The 20,085-nt window shown below is 47.1% G+C and overlaps 1 protein-coding gene across 6 annotated transcripts; it reads right to left on the reverse strand.

The window, feature by feature from the left end:
- Window positions 1-15,890, reverse strand: rxrba (retinoid x receptor, beta a; the record flags this gene model as incomplete). Of its 6 annotated transcripts, none has more annotated exons than XM_079368003.1 (13): window positions 15,633-15,890; window positions 14,820-14,984; window positions 12,657-12,892; window positions 12,408-12,561; window positions 11,653-11,832; window positions 10,160-10,180; window positions 8,328-8,488; window positions 8,119-8,248; window positions 7,450-7,582; window positions 5,992-6,027; window positions 4,965-5,056; window positions 4,758-4,863; window positions 1-4,594 (listed from the first exon to the last, which is right to left on the reverse strand). In XM_079368003.1, exons 2-13 carry the CDS (start codon window positions 14,833-14,835, stop codon window positions 4,447-4,449), a joined length of 1,413 nt encoding a protein of 470 aa, XP_079224129.1. In that variant the 5' UTR covers window positions 14,836-14,984; window positions 15,633-15,890. The 6 variants fall into 6 exon arrangements, with proteins under 6 accessions (XP_079224129.1, XP_079224130.1, XP_079224131.1 ...); XM_079368004.1 differs by lacking the exon at window positions 15,633-15,890 and adding an exon at window positions 15,265-15,413; XM_079368005.1 differs by lacking the exon at window positions 10,160-10,180 and having other exon boundaries at window positions 15,633-15,887.
- Between the last annotated feature and the right edge of the window lie 4,195 nt (window positions 15,891-20,085).

Raw genomic sequence — 20,085 nt, forward strand, 5'->3', positions numbered from 1 at the left:
TGACAGTATTAAAACCTTTACTCGGACATGATACAACAAACAGAAACAAGATTCAGAATTAATGACTGGAAAAAAAAATTGATATTTTTTTTTCTTCTTTCAATCCCAGAAGCACACAACAGTCGATGAGCTCGTGGTGTACGATGGGACACAAACAGGACACAGAACAGACACACGAGAGAGATTTAAAAAAGAGTGACAGCTCCGATTTTACACTTCTTGTTTTTGTTTAATACTTTGTAAAAACAAAAGATGGATAGTATAATGGAAGAGAGAGAGAGAGAGAGAGAGGAAACAAAAAGAAACAGTGTGTGAATTCTTTTTATGTGAAGAGTAAACAATTCAGGAAGATTCTAGATCTACTGTAAGATAGGTTTTCTTTTTTTTTTTTTTTGTTCTCGTGGAAAACAGTGGATCTGATCCAAGTTCTCTACGTCCCTGCTCGTCTCTCTGACCTGCACTTCACCACTTCTCCAACCTCAACCCTCAAACCACGCCTGCTCAAAGAGGGCAGTCATCTTCATGTAAGCAGACTCTGCTTTCAGGTGTCTCCTGCAAACAGGACCTGTGGACAGTCCAGACCGTCTTCAACACGTTCAAGTTTGGTTTTCACGTCGTCGTCGTCGGCGACCACAGTAAACCGTTTGCATTTCACCCCAGTCGCAGATAAAAAAAAAAAACAATTAAAAGTAACTGAAGAAGAGCAGGTGCAGGGCTAAAGCTAGGCTAGGCTAACCCTGCTAAGTCCTTCCTCTTTAGCTATCATATATTATGCATTCGCCCCAAAGTGGCGTGTCAGGCCGGGGCACCATGTGAAAAGCACCAATGCACAGCGTGAGCACAAGAGGGGAGCGCACGCACCGGTCCACTTCACTCTGCAGAGACCGGGCGGCGTCCCTCTCCACACCAGCTGTCACTCCATTTCTGTCAGGGCCCCGACAAAAGGTCAAAGGTCAAAGGTTAGCGCACACTCTCTGGAGCGATGCACAATAATTAAAACATACATGAAGAAACAAAAACAAGCGCTGGGTACGAAGGCGCCCTCGGCCACATCTGCAAACATCTTGGCAGTGATAAATAAAGGGGGCGGGGCTAATATCTCATCTTTACAGGATGATCAACTCTGCAGTCACAGCCTGCGATTCATTTCAAAGAAAGCATCGACGTCTTCTTCGGAAGGCGAGTAATTCCAAAATGTAACAAAGATGGCGACAACAACACGGCTACACAGTCAAAAGGTCACAGCACGCGTCGTCTGCCTCGAGTGCACACAGCCGGCAACGATTAAAAAACCATCTGTGGGCAGCGCGATGCGATCCGCAGACCGTCGCCGCTCTGCCCGTCAAGTAAAAGTGAAGCAAAGAGGGGACACACGGCACTGAATCCCTCCCTCGCCGCTCGCCACCAGCTCGCCCCGTGAAAAGCTTCACATCCGTATCAAACAGTCCAACAATCATCAGCCTCCTCGCCGACGCAGAACGTGGAAGAGACGGAGGGGTCGATAAAGCAACAGGTCATCAAAGCGCCCTCCAGCCTGACTCCGCCTCCTCTGTGCATCCCGCCATCCTTCTGCTCAGCTATACGTGGTCAGACTGCACACGGGGCCAAACATACCCAGGAACAGAGCTCCGAGTGGTTGAGCGTGCAGAGCCTGCACTGACTGTGTCCTTGACGTGACCTCTGCTCAGGGTCACGAGCTGCACGCGTGAAGGCTTCTTTGTTTTACAGGCCGAAAACACAAACAGCAGAAACACGATGCACATATTGCATGACAATTGTTTAACAATGTAATCATAACACAAATACATAAACAAGTTGCATATTTTATCTTTTTGATAAGTGCTTTAATGTCGACTAGGGCAGAAGTCCCCCCCCCCCCCCCCCCCCCCCCCCCATCCTGCACTCACATGTCCTCACTGGTCAAACTGTCCAGTGAGTGTGTTCTCATCATTCTCAGTTAGAAGTGCAAATCTGTGACCAAGGTTCGGAACCCATGACCCGCTGGACCCACAGACCCTGTAACGACCCCCATCCCGAGCTCTAAACAGGAAGCAGGAAGCCAAACAGGAAGCTGCTGCGATGGCGAGCCGGATCATTTGCAAAGCCCCGAAACCATGACTCAAGCATTTACAGTACAGCTGGTGTTTGTTTGACATGTACCACCAACATGAACTTTGGAGGGGGGGGGGGGGCATGGGGGGGCAGGGGGGGGGGGGGGGTCATTTGGACTATCTGCAGGGCAGGAAGCTCATGGCTCATTCTGGTTGAGTCGCTGGTGAAGCTCAAAGTTCAACAGCTGAAATATAAAAGACTCCGGTGCAAACACTCAGCAGCCTCTATGTGCAAGCATGAAGAGGGGGGGGGGGGGTGGGGTGGGGGGGGGGGGGGGGGGGCAGAGAATAACTTTCTGATCTTGCATCCTGTGCGTGCACTGATGAACATGAGTTCGTTCTTTAGCACCTGGTCGAGGACAGCTGGAGAACACGTTTCACGACGTCGCTCCGAATTCTATGAAAGGCGGCGACGAAGAAAAACGAGAAATGAAAACTCTTCACACGCTGATGAAACAACGTCGGCAACAAGTCTTTAACCGGTCCTGCTCGCTTTAGGGCGCATGCTCGTCCACCGGATGACGTGGTCGCTGCGTTCGCCCGTGTGCGTCACTGCGCCACCGTCAGCAACCAAACATGAGATCTAACCGTTGGCAGGAGTGGGCGTGGTTTGGCCCCTTTCATGGTGATGTCATCACACGGGAGGCCAGACTAACGTTGACCTGACAGCATGAAATCGAGCCTTCTGATTGGTTAGTTTTCGATGATGCCGTTATTTCTCCTGTGTGTTTTTTTTAATTATTTACATCTACTGTACAAAAGTGACGAGCGTCCAGCCAATACACGCTGAGTAACGTTTCCACCGCCGCAGGATTCCTCCGTCCTTTAACACTGACTCGTTTCATTATTGCAACACACAGAGCGCCGCGTCACCGTGCGCCAATCTGCACATCCGCCCACGACGCCAAGCTGCAGAGAAACGCAAACAAACCATCTTTCATCTCCACCGTCAGACCGCCGCGGCGCCAAACGTTCTTCTTCTGCACCTCGTTTTTATGCAGCGAGACGCTCCGAGTCGCACTGATCCGTAAGCTGCAGCACGCGGCAGAAAACAGGGAACATCGTGTTTCTCTCCGAGCAGCTGAGACAGATGGAGCTAACATAGCTGCCCTCTTAACGACCTTCACGCTCCTAAAGGTCACCGCTCCTAAAGGTCACCGCTCCTAAACCGTGAAACCATGTGGAGAGGAAGAAGCCAATCATTAAAGAGTACCCTGAAGGTCATCTTAGGTGTCTGCTCTGGTGGTCATTTTTTTTTTAGGAACATTTACAGTTTACAACTCACAAAGTGCATTAATGACCACCGGGGGGAGTAAAGAGCAACAAATAGCATCGCGTCTGTTTCACACGCCGACCTGCTGCCGAAGGAGAGAGAAAGGAAACAATTAAAAACTAGGAAACTAAAAAAATTCAAGTCATTCTTCTCGTCTTACAAAGCCCGCTGTGCGCATCAGGGTGGGAGGGACACGGATCGTCTGCTCTACACAGCTCTCCCACACCACCTTTTCCTGGATTTCAATGCCATGGAAAAAAAAAAAAGCTCTCATTTCATGAGTACAGTACTTCAAAAATAGAAACTCAAACAAGTTTCAGCATGAATATTCAAAAAAAAGAAGCATCAAATAATTCATTGTTTGACTGACGGGGACGCCTCCTCTTCTCTTCTCTTAACGAGGACTTCTGATTGGAAAGCTACACACCTGATTTAAACCAAACATGAAGAACACTAATGAGTATCATATCCAGAGGTGCAGCTAGCAGAGGAAGCTAAGTGACCCGAGTGACAACAGGAAGGATGCCAAAAACCCACCGAGGGAAATTAAGACATGAACTGTGTGTGTGTGTGTGTGTGTGGAAACAAAGGGGGCGGGATCAATCAGTCAAAACCCCTGTGGGCGAACAGAACACAGGAACAGGTGATGAAAGTGTGTGTGTGTGTGTGTGTGTGTGTGTGTGTGTGTGTGTGTGTGTTGGCATATTGTTCATTCAGAGCCATATTATTCATTTTTAAGTTGTGTCTTATGTAAGTTCATGTTCAAGCTACAATCTGTGTGTGTGTGTGTGTGTGTGTGTGTGTGTGTGTGTAAAGATATTAGCCAGTGACAGGGAGAATGTGTGTGTGTGTGTGTGTGTGTGTGTGTGTGTGTGTGTGTGTGTGTGTGTGTGTGACAGCCGGTACGTTGAAACCAGCAGGTGCTGCAGTTTAGTTCGGCTCAATGAGAGGAGCCGAGGACCCGGCGTGACGGGATCTGTTGGTGATCCTGGTGTGCATGCGGTCCCCACCGGACCGGACCGGACCGGACCAGACCGGACTGGACCGGACCTGGCTCTGCTCTTAGGTGAGCTGATGAGGGGCCTCAAGCATCTCCATCAGGAAGGTGTCAATGGGTGTGTCTCCGATCAGTTTAAAGAAGAAGAGGTGCTCCAGACACTTCAGGCCGATGGAGCGCAGCGCTGGGAGCCGGAGGAGGAGCTTAGCAAACCTGCAGGGAGTCAGGAAGAGAGGAGTGAGACAGACACACACACACACACACACACACACACACACACACACACACACACACACACACACACAGACACACACACACACACACACACACACACACAGGCCAGGAGAGCAGGTGTGTGTGTTCGGTTACAGCCTACCTGCCCTGCTGATCCGGATACTTCTGTTTGCAGTAAGACTCGAGAGACGCATACACCCTCTCTCTCAGCAGCTCCACCTCACTGGAGTTGGACAGACCCTTGGCGTCTTCAGGGGACAAAACAGAAGATTCAAAATGTCTCAGACCTGTTTATACATGTGGACATTAAGGATATAATCCTGAGAGACATTGTCCCCTGTCCCCGTACCTGGGTTAAAGAGGATGATGGCTCGGAGGCAGCCCAGCTCAGTCTTGTCCATTTGCATGTCTCTCATCTTGCTTACGAGCTCCGTCAACACCCTGAAGAGAGGACAGGACAGGAGACAAGAGGACAGGAGACAAGAGGAAGGAGAGGAGAGCAGGGGACAGGAGAGGAGACAAGAGGAGAGGAGACAAGAGGAGAGGAGACAAGAGGAGAGGATAAGGTTTGCAGGAAGGAAACCACATTGGAGAGAGGACATCACAGAGAGATAGAGAGAGAGAGAGAGAGAGAGAGAGAGAGAGAGAGAGACAGAGAGAGAGAGAGAAGGAAAATGATAAAAACAAGAGGAAGACATGGAGGGAATAAAGGATTAAGAACAACACAGACTCTTCATCACTTTGTAAATAAAGGAAACGTCTCAGTGTGAGGCTGCAGCTTCTGCAGGGGAGAAAACACAAGTTAAGAAAGCAGCTGTGTTCAGGGCTCAAAGTGCTGAGGGGACATGAACCTTCACACACTCCACATGCTGATTTAACATTAAGTCATTCTTTGATTCGGGTTGGGGGGACGTGGGTGACCGAATGAAACGCATCAAACGTCTATAACTGCTTCTGCTCTCCTTCCTGGATCAAAACGTGAACGTGTTCCTCCATCCAGCATGAAGTCAAACTAAACTTTGTCTTTTCCTGCTAAGATGAGAACGTGGAGGAGCCGCGTGTGTGATCAACGTGATCAAACAGGAAACGCTCCAAAAGACTGGCGGTCAAACCCCCGACATGTCACGTCAAAGGTCACGTGACCGCGCCCTGCACTGCGTCACAAACACAACGCACACGCTCGGAGGTGAAAAGTCTGGATGAGCATTTGGATCAGTAAAAAGAGGAAGTGACGGAGCGCGGTGCTTTCGTGGTTCTAACGTCTGGTGTGAAAGACGGACGGCTGAGATCTGGTTCTGGTTCTGGTTCTGGTTCTGGTTCTGTGTCGACTGAAGAGGAGGGCTTTCAGAAAGGTGTTTGTGTAGTGGAGTAGTTACCTGTCAAATATGGCCCCAACCTCGGCATTGTGCGCCCTGTGTATTCAATCACAATGTGTTATTACAGCGTCATTACACAGTTACATTGTTATTACAGAATTGTGTGTGTGTGTGTGTGTGTGTGTGTGTGTGTGTTCGCTGACTCGGGTTCAGCTGAAGCTCTCCGTCTGTTTTCGTCTCGTCTCAGGATCCAAACACTCTGATGAAGAGGAGCGTGTCCTCGTGTTTTAAACTTTTCTGTCGCAGGAGACGTCGTCTTTGTCTGATTGAAGGTTTCTATGAACGCTGACGTTAAAGGATCAAGTTTTTATCTTTGATTGATTGATGGAGCCCGGTTAGCTGGCTCCCACCCAGACTAGCTTTAGAAGCTAATTAACCCTTTATAACAATGTAATTACTGTGTAATTAACAAGCAGTCGCACTTTTACTTTAAATGTGTTTTTTTTTGTTTTGAGGTGAAACGACATTAAAAAAGCTCAAAGTGGTGATTTATTAAAATGCATGACATCCCATAATGACCTGAACCAGCACAGTTTGCTCCTTCGCCTGCATGTGTGTGTGTGTGCGGTGAGCATTTCTACATGTGTGTGTGTGTTTGTGTCCATGCGGCCGGTCGATTACACCACCAACGCTCTAGGTGGCAGCGCAGCCTTCATGCAGATGTGTTCTGTTAAGAAGTCAGAGATGAAGCTGATGCAGGAGACATGCACGCACGACTCATGTGAACACAGAGACGTTTAGCAGCGAGCTAAGATCAGAGATCCACTGAAGGAACGAATGACAGCTGTCAATCAAAACGTCGAGCCGCCTTTTTCCTCACTCAGGAGTTCAGCAATGTTTCTAGAACTTTCCTCGACTTCTCCGTGGTACGTCGTTACCTGAAGCAGGGTCACATCAGCCCAAAGCTGCTCTGAATGAAAGACACAGAAGAGTCTCAACATCTGTGGGTAGAATTTATGGCGCCGAGGACGCGGCTATCAGTTAGCATCGTTTAGCAGCCATTGTTGTTTTAAAAGCTGCACCATGTGCTGAGTGTGTGTGTGTGTGTGTGTGTGTGTGTGTGTGTGTGTGTGTGAGCGTGCACGTCGATCAGTAAGCATTAGTCACCAGCCCCCGCAGCACGTTGATGATGTCACGCTACAGAAGCCTCTCAGCCAATCACAGCCAACACAGAACACAGCAGCTGCAGCCAGATTAAAGATGGAGGTGCAGAGTCGCTGATCCGAGCTAACCAAGCGAAGACTCCAGAACGGTCAGAGACACAGAAGACTGAGGTGGACTGAACAGGTGAGTCTAGGACGGGGGTTGTGGATTTGAACCTAGCGTTTAAGCTCGGTGTATTTTTTTGGTTGTCCCCGCGTCCCCTTATGCACGTCTTCCTGCAGCGAGTCGTCCCCAGTCTGACCTCTAAATGATGGAGGGGTGTGGCGTGTGGGTTTAAATGCTCCCGTGTATTACCTGTCAAAGATGGCTCCAACGCCGGCACTGTGAGCACTGTTCCTGTGGACATGCAGGCCGGTGGCCAGCAAAATCCCGTCCTTCACCGAGATGGAGCGATGAGAGAACGATGCAATCAGGAGTTCGTTCCATCCTGTCGAAGAGTCACAGTCTCATTATTTCTGTTAAATCTCAACATTAAAGTCCAGTTTCTAAGATGCACCTTTAAAAACAGGTTTTTTTATCATCTATTCAAAAACAGCGTCCTGACCACGAGTGCAGCCACCACCATCACACACCGCATGGTTAGAAAACGTGCCACCATTCATTGTGCGACGCACGTGTGCACAAGGCGTGCTGGGGTGCACAGCGATGAAGGCCAGGCTGGCGTCCTGAGTGACGCGTTTGAAGAAAGGAGGGTGAACTGTAAATAAAGCGTGCGGAGCGCCGGTCGGACTCTGAGACGCAGAGAGCTCAAGGACTTCGGCCTTCGAGGGACATTTTCCAAAGATGTTGTTCACGTGTTTCTCACAGCGTGAAGTGGCTGCTGTCGGGGGCGGGACACAAATGACCCTGAGGTTGTAGTATTACAGGATATCCACGATGGCGAACCAAGAAGACTCCTTCATAATAATAATAATGATGCACAGTCGGTGCATTCGCTTGAATGCAGCACAGGTGAGCGTTTACCTGCACGCAGCAGGATGACCTGGTCGTCCAGAGGCAGCTCTGAGAAGTGAGGAATCCTCTTTGCCCACTCCACCAGGGTGAAGAGCTGCTTGTCTGCTGCCTGGCAGATGTTGGTGACCGGGTCGTTGGGCTGCAGAGGCACATTTACAGGATTAAGACTCTGCAGGTGTCCCTCAGGTTTTCATAACACGACATTCACGTCGACTCACAGAGCTGCCGCCCGAGCTGCCGTCAGCGTGAAGCTCCGTCTTCTGCTCCACAGCCACCTCCGCCTCCAGAATCTTCTCCACCGGCATCTCCTCATTCACTGCACTCGTCGACTCCACCTCGCCGTCGCGCTCCCTGTTCCTCTGCCGCTCTTCTTGAACAGCTGCAGCACAGAGAGGGTCGGGATGGAGCACAGGAGGAAACAAATGAAGGACACGAAGGAGGAAGGAAGGAAGGAGTGAGGAGATAAAGGAGGAGGGGAGGATGAAGGACAACATGAACGAGGAGGAGAACAACAGAAACAAAGTCCAGAAGAAGTCAGAGAAGAAAGGAAGAGGACGAGGAAGCAACAGAGGGATGAGAGGAGGAGTGAGGAGGAGAGGAGACGTGAGGAGGAGTGAAGAGACATGAGGAGGAGTGAGGAGGAGAGGAGACGTGAGGAGGAGAGAAGGAGGAGGGGAGGATGAAGGACAACATGAACGAGCAGGAGAATGAGTCGGCAGGCAGAAAAACAGAAACAAAGTCCAGAAGAAGTCAGAGAAGAAAGGAAGAGGACGAAGAAGCAACAGAGGGATGAGAGGAGGAGAGGAGGAGTGAGGAGGAGTGAGGAGGAGTGAGGGAGATCATCCAGACAGAAAGAAGCAAAAAGAAAAGGGGAGAAGTGGGGAGACTTAATGAACATGAATAAAAGGAAAGTGTTTAAACATCATGATCAGTTCGACTTCTTTCATTCTGTCGTTCATTCATCTCAGGCTCACCAGCTGAAGCTCGTAAATAAAGATCGAGATGTTTCCAGGATTTAAAAGTAAAAACCAGCGGACGGCGTTTCTGTTTGTTCTTTGACTCAGATTAAGGAAGCGAGTCGATCTTTCACTTCTCCTGCACGACTCTTTTTGTTTCCACAGCGAGTCCGAGCGAGGGTGCACGCCGTCTGCACGCCACCATCTCTCTTCCGCACAATGTTCAACTGCCTGTTGCAACGTAGCATTGATATAAAGACACTGCGTATGTTACCTCTGCCTTGTTTTAGTTTTGTTATGTCACGTCTGACCTCAGGAGGCTCCGCCCCCTCTTTCCGACAGGTCTGCAGCTGTGAGGAGCAGATTTAAAAACAGCTCCATGCAATCACTCAGCACTTCCTGCAGAGCTGTCATGTGACCTGCAGAGCTCAGCGTCCTTCTCGTCACCGCGATCGATCTGATCCACCGGCTGAGGCGAAGAGGAAGAAGACGCAGACGGATGAAACGAGAGAGAGCGGCGGAGCGAGCAGCCTTACTCTGTGATGTTTCTCGACCTGCGCTGGGCGCCAAAGCGTCTAAGAACAGCGTGCAAACAACCGTCACGTCTTCTACCTGACCACGAGCTGAACACTGATCATTAACGCGTCTCAACGAAGATAAGACGTTGACTCAAACGTGAATCTTTCATGAGCTTCAGTTTATTTAGAGGCCACGCGGTCTTTAAAGCTCATCGAGCACATCGTCGGTCAAAGAGTGCGTCCTCGATGAAGACGTTTAAAATGAGCCGCTCGGAGGCGAAGTGACGAATCAGTGAGGGGAAGTGATTTGGTCAGCTGTGGTTGTTTTAAAGTGTCGAACAGAAAAAGTTGGATTGGCTCTTTTAAGGAGGAGTCTCCAGCAAACCTTCTCTGGATGTTTGAGTAGAAAAAGAAAAAAAAAAGAAAAGAGGAATTGATTCCAGCCTGGCTGATGGAGCTCTGAGCGCTGGCAACAAGCTGTGGAAAAACACTTTAAACAAGCTCCTTCTCTGAGATATGCAACGCGCTCACTCAAACAGGCACAGACGCACACCCCTCCCTCCCTCTTCTCCTTACATCTGACGTTCATCTCGGCCACTACAGAGGGAGGGAGGGGGGAGAGAGAGAACGAGAGGAAACAAAAAGAGGAAGAGAGGGGAAAGGGGGTTAGTGTGTACAAGGCTTACCCACCCCCATCTCCCTCTCCACCACTCTGCTCTCTCTCTCTCTCTCTCTCTCTATCATCCCTGACTCTACAGGCTGATCCTGAGTGAGCCCACTCAGGCTCATCTGAGTGACATTCATCTATCAGTGGCTGCAGTGATCAGTGATGTGACAGCATGTAAACCATCAATCACAGAAAGAGGCGGGATGCAGATAGCATGAAGGTGTATGATGAGCTTTTTATCTGTTAACCTGCTTCATCATGCTCACTAATGCATTGGTTCCCAACCTGGGGTCCTGGACCTGAGGGGGGGGCGCGAGGCTCGGCCTCAGAGGTCTGTAAATTAAACTGTGAGAGAGACGCTTCCTGACTCAGTGACACCTGTGTGTGTGTGTGTGTGTGTGTGTGTGTGTGTGTGTGTGTGTGTGTGTGTGTGTGTGTGTGTGTGTGCGTCTCTAAGCTGACTACACATACAGACAATGTTTAGTCAGATCCCGCCCCTCCCTACAAACGACTGGGGGCGGGGTCTGCACGTTACCGCTCCTGATAAATCCTGAAAATAACAAACTTGAAGGTTTTTAAGGTTCCAGATGGACCAACGGGATGTTCCTTACTTTAAGAACTCAGTCTGTCTGTATGAAGCAGCATCTTTACTTTCTGCTCAGCAGGATTTTAAAACTTGTTTGCTGACACCAGAACAGCCGGCTGGCTGGCTGGGTTGTTTTTTCTTCGGGAGTTTCGTTTGTGATCACGTCTGTGATCCATGTGTAGCCAGCTTTAAGGTTGGGAACCACTGCAACTATAACACCACTGTGAGAGAAAGCTCATCACTGATCACTGTAATGTTTGTTTCTCTCTCTGACCTTCAGGGAAGCTTCAGGAATAAAAACTAAATAACTCTGAACACTTTAAAACGGCTTTCAAACCGAACAATTTCCATTCTTGTTTGTTCATTCAAAGCTGTGTGAGTGTGTGTGTGTGTGTGTGTGTGTGTGTGTGTGTGTGAGAACATGTTTCTCTGACAGTTTCCACAGGATGTGTGTGAGTTTGCTGTCTGACGGCGTGCGTCCTCGCTCGCTCAGAGAGCACGGCGTGACTCTCGTGGTCACATGATCACAGGACGACTCCACGCTCACGTCGGCCTGTTTTAACTTCATGTTTACAGAGTAACAGAATAAACCATCAGGAGTCTGGATATTGTGTTTTAATTTGAAATTTACTGGTTTCCTTGTCTGACTTCCTGTTCAGCTTGCTGCACGCCTCTCGTACAGGCGCCGTAGAGCGACCACATCCTGTGAGTGGGCATGACAGCGCACACGATCCCGTGGAAACTGTCAGTTATCTTTAGGGCTCACACGTGCAAAGCGGCTGAGAAGGTGTGCTGAGGGTGCAACTCCGTGCTCACCTTCCCTCTTCATGCCCATGGCCAGGCACTTCTGGTAGCGGCAGTACTGGCAGCGGTTTCTCTGCCTCTTGTCCACCATGCAGTCCTTGTTGTCCCGACACGTGTAGGTCAGGTCTTTGCGTACCGTCCGCTTGAAGAAGCCTTTGCAGCCCTCGCAGCTGTAGACACCGTAGTGCTTCCCTGAGCGGTGCGAGAAGAAGGAGAAAGAGCAGATAAGACAAGAGGGGACGATCGTCCTGTTGGAGACTGAAAATGTAAAAAAAAAATTTTTTTTAAAAGGACAGGAAGTCCCATTTTCACAAAACTCCTGAAAAGTTCCAGAAATGTTCCGGATCGACCCTGCTAACGTTAAACGTGGAGTCAGGGTGAACTGTGACCAGCGTACAACAACAGGAATATTCACCACCATCATTCAAACTTTATTTGTTTTGCACTTTTGATAAATCACACAGAAACAACACAACTCAAAAACTGGGTAAAATAAGGAGATTAAGCCCGGTTCTGACGGAGCGAGGAAACGCCATCTTTAATTCTTAAATGAGGAAACACTGGAGGTTAAAAATGTAATAAAACTACTTGAGGTAAAATGAGACTCAGTTAAAAGCTATACTAGAAAGTTAGGTCTTGAGTTTGCCTTTAACAATGTTTACATCATGTTCTGCCATCACGTTCTTCTTCACTGTGTTTGTGAACGCCTCACTAACATGCAGAGGGAGCGGGTCTGACATGTGAGATGTATTTGAGGGTGCAGTCACCAGAGGATCGGTCTCCACAGATGGAACAGAGGCGTTTCTGAGAAAGCATCGGCCCTGGGCTGTGGGCCGACAGCTGCTTCAGGCCCAGCGGAGGCTTCACGTCGTCAGAGCTGCTCACAGCGTGGAGCCCCGACATGGACACTGTGGAGTTGATCTGAAACAACCGCAGAGGAGAACATTTCTTTAAGGGCGCACTCACACAAGTTGTCCTGTACCGTGCGTTAGCATGATTCCTAACGTCGCTCTCACCTGCGGGCTGCTGATCGGGCCGTATCCCACTGAAGGCGTGCCAGGTAGGCATGGCGAGCCGAGCGAGGAGCTGATGACAGAGAAGGGCGAGCCGATGCTGCTGATGGGACTGTTGACTCCTGAGGTGGTGATGGGAGGCAGGGAGGTCATGGAAGCTGCGGCGGAGGGAGCCAGCGGGGGCGAGCGTTGGCCCGATGGTGGGGAGGAGACAGAGGAGCTGTCGGGGCTGCGAGAATCTGAAACAGCAAACACAAATATCCTCATTTCATTATCATTACAGGGCTGCGCTAAACACTTGATTCTAATTGGGTAATAATGCATCGCAACAGCCGCTATCCTTTGACAGCAGACGGTTGCTCTGGACGCAGCGCTGATCACTCTGCAGGTGTAATCTTTCCATTTTGGACACAAATATTTAATTTGTTTGATGTTGCATGTTGTAAAAAAAGAGGTTAAAGACACAAAAACAGTAAACTAGGACAGAGACATCTATGATTCGGAGAACAGGCGGTGTGATGGGATGTTTGAAGACGATGCAGAAGCACCATCAGTGCGAGCGCGAGGAATGAAAGCTAGCTTAGCTCCTTTCACGGCGGCTGCAGCGTTAGCCGTCTCCATGGACGCAGCTCTAACTGCAGCCATGAATGGACTATTGATTTTCTAAGTTTGCAGCTTTGTAATGAGCAGTGTCAGTAAAGTGAGCCGGTTGTTATCCTGCTTCAGATTCCACTCAACAATAACAGCCTGCACGCTAAACATTAACCCTTTCAGCATCACAGGTAACAGCTGCAGACTCGTCCATCAATCACTCAGCTTTCTTCCTGCTGCAGTCGGCTGCGTGCTGCATTTTCACCGCTTCAGGCTGTGTGCTTTGTTGTCATCTGAACTAATCTAGTTTTTCTTGCCTCAACTCACTTGCCAAATAAAATCAACCAAGCACAGACTCAAACAAAACAGCGACAGAAGCCTACAGAGACCAGGCGAATATTTGAATACTAATCAGCTCATCAGCTGCTGGGAACCTTGAGGACATTTATTTTTTCACATCCTTTAATTTTAAAGCAACTCCACCTCTCACATTCACCGTGAGCAATGATATGAGGCAGCTGTGGCTCAGTGGAATCGGTCGTACTGGAAGGTCGTGGGTTCAATCTCCTGCAGCCACATGTCCAGGATCAGTAGTTGTTTAGTTACTTATTAGGTTTATTTACCTACATCTAAACATGCGTTCCCCTTTCTTATTTGATCTATTTCTCTTGTATTCCCTGTTAGGTGAAACTTTTTTCATTTGCAGGATTTTTTAAATTTTACGGCGTCTTCATTTCTCGTTGTTTTATGTCACGTTTTTTTCTGTAAACAAAATCTACCAACCAGAGAGATGAACGTAACCTGAACCTGCATAAAGCTTATGCTGATAGAGACCATTGTTCAGGCTGTATGTTTCCCTGTTGTCTCTACTGCAGCTCAGGTGAAGCTTCTGACGGCTACCCATGATGCACCTGGCCTCAGTGCTTGAAGCACGGTGCCAGAGTTCAGGAGGAGAGAAGCTTCTGCGTGTTGCCTTTCAGTCAGGGATGGTGTGGTGTGTTGTGTTTTTGAGTTGGTCTTTGTTTAATCATGTAATTCTTTGTGTCTTATTTAAATCCCATCTACTGGGTCAAGTTATGGAAAGCTGTTAGCGAGACAGGATGGGGCGTGGCATGTCATTCCCCACTTGCTCTCAGTCTCTGATTCCTGACATAAAAAGCCCAAAATAAATCTTTAAAAAAAAAAACAGTTAACAGTGTAAATATTGCTATCCTCCTCCTCTGACATCAATCAGCATGCATACTGTCTTAATGTGAATACTGTAAACACAATCATGTAATTTACCCATCTGTTACCTCATATATTGTTTTTATTTCAGCATCTTTACACTCCTCACCACATGCAATATTGTCTCATGCAGGCTTGCAAATATGAGTCTTTCTTTATGTTCATAATTATTGTTATTCTTGTGTACATGTAGGGAATATTTTATTCAATCATGGTCCAACAAAGCTGATTTTGATTCAGGTAAACATAACATTTTTATTTTTATATTGCTCAAATCAACATCAGTTTCTAAATACAATGGTTGCTCGATATTCATGTTGTTGCATTACTGTTCTCTTATTTCCTCACCTCTGCTGTCTTCCATGATGGTGGTAGTTTGGGGAACCGGGGGGGGAACAGGGGGCAGGCTGGCAGCTACAAGCCGACGTGCGTGAGTCTCAACCCGCCCGCTCTCAAACTCTAGACCGCGGACTGAGGCCCGGGCCGGAGCTGTTATGGGAGCCAAAAACGGGTCTGAAATTCCAACACAAAGAGCTCCACGTTAGATAAGGATGACACGACAACACCACATCACCCTCCAGTTTACACGGATATCAGCTGACTGTGTCATTTACATTAAAATTACTTGTATTTGATGCATTTTTGACACATCGTTGATGTCACTGCAGCTGCTCACACTGTCTGTCCTCAAGCTTTACGGGATAAAACTATAGTTTAATAAACAATTAAATGAGCTGTTTATTAATGTTTGGTTTTACACTGTATTTAAATAAAACTGAGGGAAACAGCCCACCTTTCCTACAAGCTAACAGTTAGCTACTGCTAGCTTCTAAACGAGCAAACCGTTCACACGTCTGTGCATACTGTAAAGCTCAGTGGCTAAGTAAGTTCCCTTCTTATAATATTGATGTTGTATATAACAAATGACCCCCCATGGATTAAAATCCTACACTGATCCGAGCCTGGTCGTTTAGACAGGCTGAGCTAAATGCGTGTAGCCACCTAGCCTAGCTTACAAGCTAGTTAGCTAAAACACAGCTTGACAGCTTAAACAAACCGGTTTAATCCAGACTGATCTACCTCTGCAAAGTCTGTTTATATCCATGAACTATCTGATTGTTTTAAGTTTAGATTCAGTGAAAATAAAGAAGGGTTACTGACGGTTTAGCGGCACAGCTTCCTCGCATGAAAGATGTGGCGACTAGGCCCCGTGTGTGTGTGTGTGTGTGTGTGTGTGTGTGTGTGTGTGTGTCTCCCCCCACTTTGCCTCGTCGTCAGCCCTCCCTCCCCCTGTAAGGATGAAAACATGATGATGATGGTGGATTTATCTTGGTACTCTGTTATATCTGAACACTGGCTTACAATGAGTGCAGGAGGTGTGTGTGTGTGTGCGTGCGCGTGAGGGAGACTCATCCAGTGCAGAAGGTCAAGAGGTCAAGACGAGTTCAGCTCAGTGTGTCAGAGAGGTTACTGTCGGTCACAGACTGCAGATTTCTTCAGCTTCTGCTTTTAAATAAATAATGCAGAGATGTCTGAACTGATTTCTGTTAGAAGAACATCTAAAGGTCGAAGCCTCTTTATTTCCTCACTGACACCAAACAACCTAACACGTGACAATTAGATGTATTCATTAATAATAATGTGATTATTTGTTGTTGCACCTTTTACAGAGTATTACCATAAAAGTAATTACAACTTTAAAAAATCACAGAAGATGTAGAGAGAACACAGAAAAACAACATTTAAACATAACTGATGACATAATTCTCTGTGACTGTGGCTCAGTGGTTAATGGTAAATGGACTTGAGCTTGTCAAAGCGCTTTCACACTGCAGGTCATGTGTAAAGAGACCATCAGAAGTAAGTCATCACATTCATGCACACTCCACTGAAGAAGCTGTGGGTGTGAAGTGTTGTTGCCCAAGGACACATTAGACACGTGGTTACAGGAGCCGGGGATTGAACCCCCGACCTTCTGCTAAGTCAGGGGATCGATTCCCGGCTCCTGCAGCCAAACGTCACAAATACAACAAGAAGTTTCTCCCGCAGCTTTGTTGATGGTGTATAAAGTGAATACTGAAGAGCTTTACATCATGGCTGTAAAATGACTTTGATTAACAATAGATAAGTAAATAGAATATTTATATAAAAGTGCAACACAAGCTCAAGTCAGTTCACCATAATAATTTTAATAAATGGTCATAAAAATGACTTAAGAGCTCTCAGTAAAAATACCTATAAAAAATGCTGAATTATTGGATACAGTCAAAGAACAGGAGCAGATTATGTTGATTATGCTGCCACCTTCTGGTACACTAGTTTATTACAGTCCCTAAATGACAGACTGCACAACATCAGATAATATGAGTTGCTCTGAAGCTGTCTGGATGCTGTTCACTTTTTTTAAATGAATCTTTTACCTGTGAATAAAAAGAGTGGTGGAGTATTACACACAAGAAGAGTTAATCTGTCCAACCACTTTAATCCAGTCAGACCACAAACACAGCAGCTCCACACGTTTTAGTACTTTGGAAAAATAGGTCTTTAAATACAGCCACAGTGGAACAAGCTGCCCAAGATAATCCAGGTGGAGAGGAGCTTTAAATCTGTTCTGTAATTTGTCGATATACATTGTTTTGTTTTTGTTTATTTCAGTTATTTTGTGTGTTATTCTTGCCTGTCACCTTTTTTGATCTGTCGTCTTGAACTGTGATAAAAGACCACAATGGAAATAAACCCTCAGGCCTTTTTGTGTATTTTAATCCTCGACAGTTTATTTACGTGTTGTTAAATCAATCAATCAATCAATGTATCTATTGATAACATTCTGATTAAATTAATTCATGATAAGAAATATTTTCTTTCCTCCTCCTGCAGCAGAGAACTCCAGCAGGTTATTTGATTCTTAATCACATAAAACTCATGAACCCTCAATGATCGTGTTGTTATTTTCATCATCATGAAAACTTTGATCTGATGATGGGAATCCAAAACTCTTCAAGCTTTTAATAAAGCAGCCATGTTTTAATCTGTGAGCATGTCATGAAATGATTCAGTGTGTCTGATTAACCCGACGTGTCCACTTCCATGTGAACTAATGATCAGACTGTTTTTGAGTTCTGAACACAGAAAGACTTTGAACTTTACAGTTTGTGTTTCATCTTCAGTTTATAAGATCTCATGTTGACTTCTTCAGACTTGTGCCAACTGTTCAAACATGCTTATAAAGACATTCAGAACTTATAAACATTAAAACAAACTTCAGTCAACACGTCAGGATTTCATTTTAGTTTCCTTTATTTCTTCTTTCACACATCAGTTATTGTCATGTACTTCTTCACCGAAAAAAAGAAAAATACAGATAAATATCACAGAAAGTGTTACAGTCATAAATCAGCTTTAAGTCATTTATTTATTTATGATACGAAGAGGTCAGATGGCTATGATACGATAAGTGAAGAAACGATAAGAGGGTACGATAAGATAATGCACAAGAACAAACAGTTGATATAAACACTGATAAATAGAAGCAGTGAAGAAAACAAAGATTACAGCTCGTCTTGTTTTTAATATTCTTAGTTTTTGCTCTTTTTTAATATTCGTTACGTTGCTGCATTTTACAGACGTTCAGGTGGATATTGAAAAAAGACAAATCAATACTTACCTGCATGAACAGAAACACCTGTAAGCTGAAGCTCTGCGTCTGAACGCTGTGTGCAGAAGATGTGTCTGTCCACACATCCTGATCCTGCTTTGCATGTGTCTGACTCTGCGTGTGTGTGAGTGCTGCGTGAGGGATTAGCCTCAGTGTGTGTCCACCAGTGATTAGCCTGGTCAGTGGGCCTGTTGTGCATTCACTCAGGACATTAGCATATTAATGTAGCCCCTCTCTTGATCCCCCTACCACCACCCACCCACCCTCTCTCTCTCTCTCTCTCTCTCTCTCTCTCTCTCTCTCTCTCTCTCTCTCTCTCTCTCTCTCTCTGTCTTTCTCTGTACGTATTTCCCAGATCTAGTTGTTGCTTCCTGCAGCTTCCAACTATAAATATCACCAATTTACGCCACTCTTGCTGTGAAGCAGCAGACTACTTCGAGTTGCTTGGACCCCCCCCTCCCCCCCCCCAAAGAAAAAAAAAATACCAACCCTCCTCTCTGTCTCGTCCTCTGTCAGATCTTCACTCCCTCTCCCAGTGCCTCATTCAAGTCCTTCACTTTCTCTCATTTTCCCTTTTCTTTCTCCAGGTCTGGCCCCCTGAACTTTGTCACACACAGGGAAAAAACTGACACACACACACACACACACACACACACACACACACACACGCCTCCCTCCTCTCATTCACTCTCCTTCTCTGTCACTCTCACCCCTTCCAGCACAGACCCAGGCGACTCCCCGCTCCAGACGCTGGTTCTGAAGTGTGAACCGGACACATTCAACTCTCCTTAACGTGGTGAGAGCCATTCATCCCTGTGTGCTCCACAGACGGGCTCTAAGCCCCTCCCCCACAGACGGGACGCTCCTGACCTGCAGAGCCGGGTCGACACTTTGCACCTGTGCAGGAGAAACATACAAAAAAAAAAAAAGCAGACATAGTGAGCATTGATGATGATCATGACCTGGTGTGAAAGAAAGTTCTTGTGCATTTTTTGTAAAAAAAAAAAAAAAAAGAAAAATATTTTTAATTTTCCCTTTAAATAACTGAATTCCTCTTCCTTCACACGTGCAGCCGTCACACGCTGATCCACTGCACACCTGAGTTTGACATGTTGCTGTGAAGAAGTTGAGCTAACCTCCTGAAAAAGTCAAGAAAAACTGGAGCAGGCTTTACATTTACATAAACACACACTCCGTGTTTAATATCCCCCTCTCTCTGTCCCTCTCCGTGTTTGTCTTTCAGGGTCTCTCGCTCCTCCGAGCGGCACAGTTCTGTCCCACGGTGGTCAGTCCAGCGCTGATTTTAGAGGTCAGGGGCGTGATGTCCATCCACAACTCCTGGTTTCACAAAGGCAGACGCAAGAATTGCGTTTGGACAATCAGCTCCGGACCTCCACTGTTCTCTAGCTCATCGGTATGTTCACACACACACACACACACACACACACACACACACACACACGCTTGGTGGGCTTGCTGGTGATTGAAGGTTGCAGTGATGTCAAAGAGTGAACGGTGTGTTTCCATCCAAAAAAAGGACTTCCTCCTTCTGCACGGTGATAAAAGCGTTTGACCCCCAGCTCGCCTCGGGGTCAGCTCGTGCGGATGGACGAGGAGGAGAAAGATGTTCACCTCGGAGCGGAGGATTGAGCGGGAAGGCGAGGAGAAAAGGATGAGGAGGAGAAAAGAGGGAGAGAGGGAGAAAGCTCTAACTCATGTTTGCTCCTCTGTGTGGGTGACACCATGATGAACGGAGAGGTCACCACCCGGGGGCAGGCCCGTCCAAAAGGAGCCAGAGATGTGACCCTGTACAAAAGAAGAAGTGGGTCCCCCAACGGTCACACTGATCAAAGAAGACAAAAGCCTGAGATGATAACTCAGCGCAGCAGTGGAGCGCATTATTATGAGACCACTGAGCAGCAGCACTGCTAGTAAATTTAAGTGAGGTGGAGGCAGGAG

The sequence above is a fragment of the Symphodus melops genome, assembly GCF_947650265.1.
Source record: "Symphodus melops genome assembly, chromosome: 18".
Classification (NCBI taxonomy): Eukaryota; Metazoa; Chordata; class Actinopteri; order Labriformes; family Labridae; genus Symphodus; species Symphodus melops.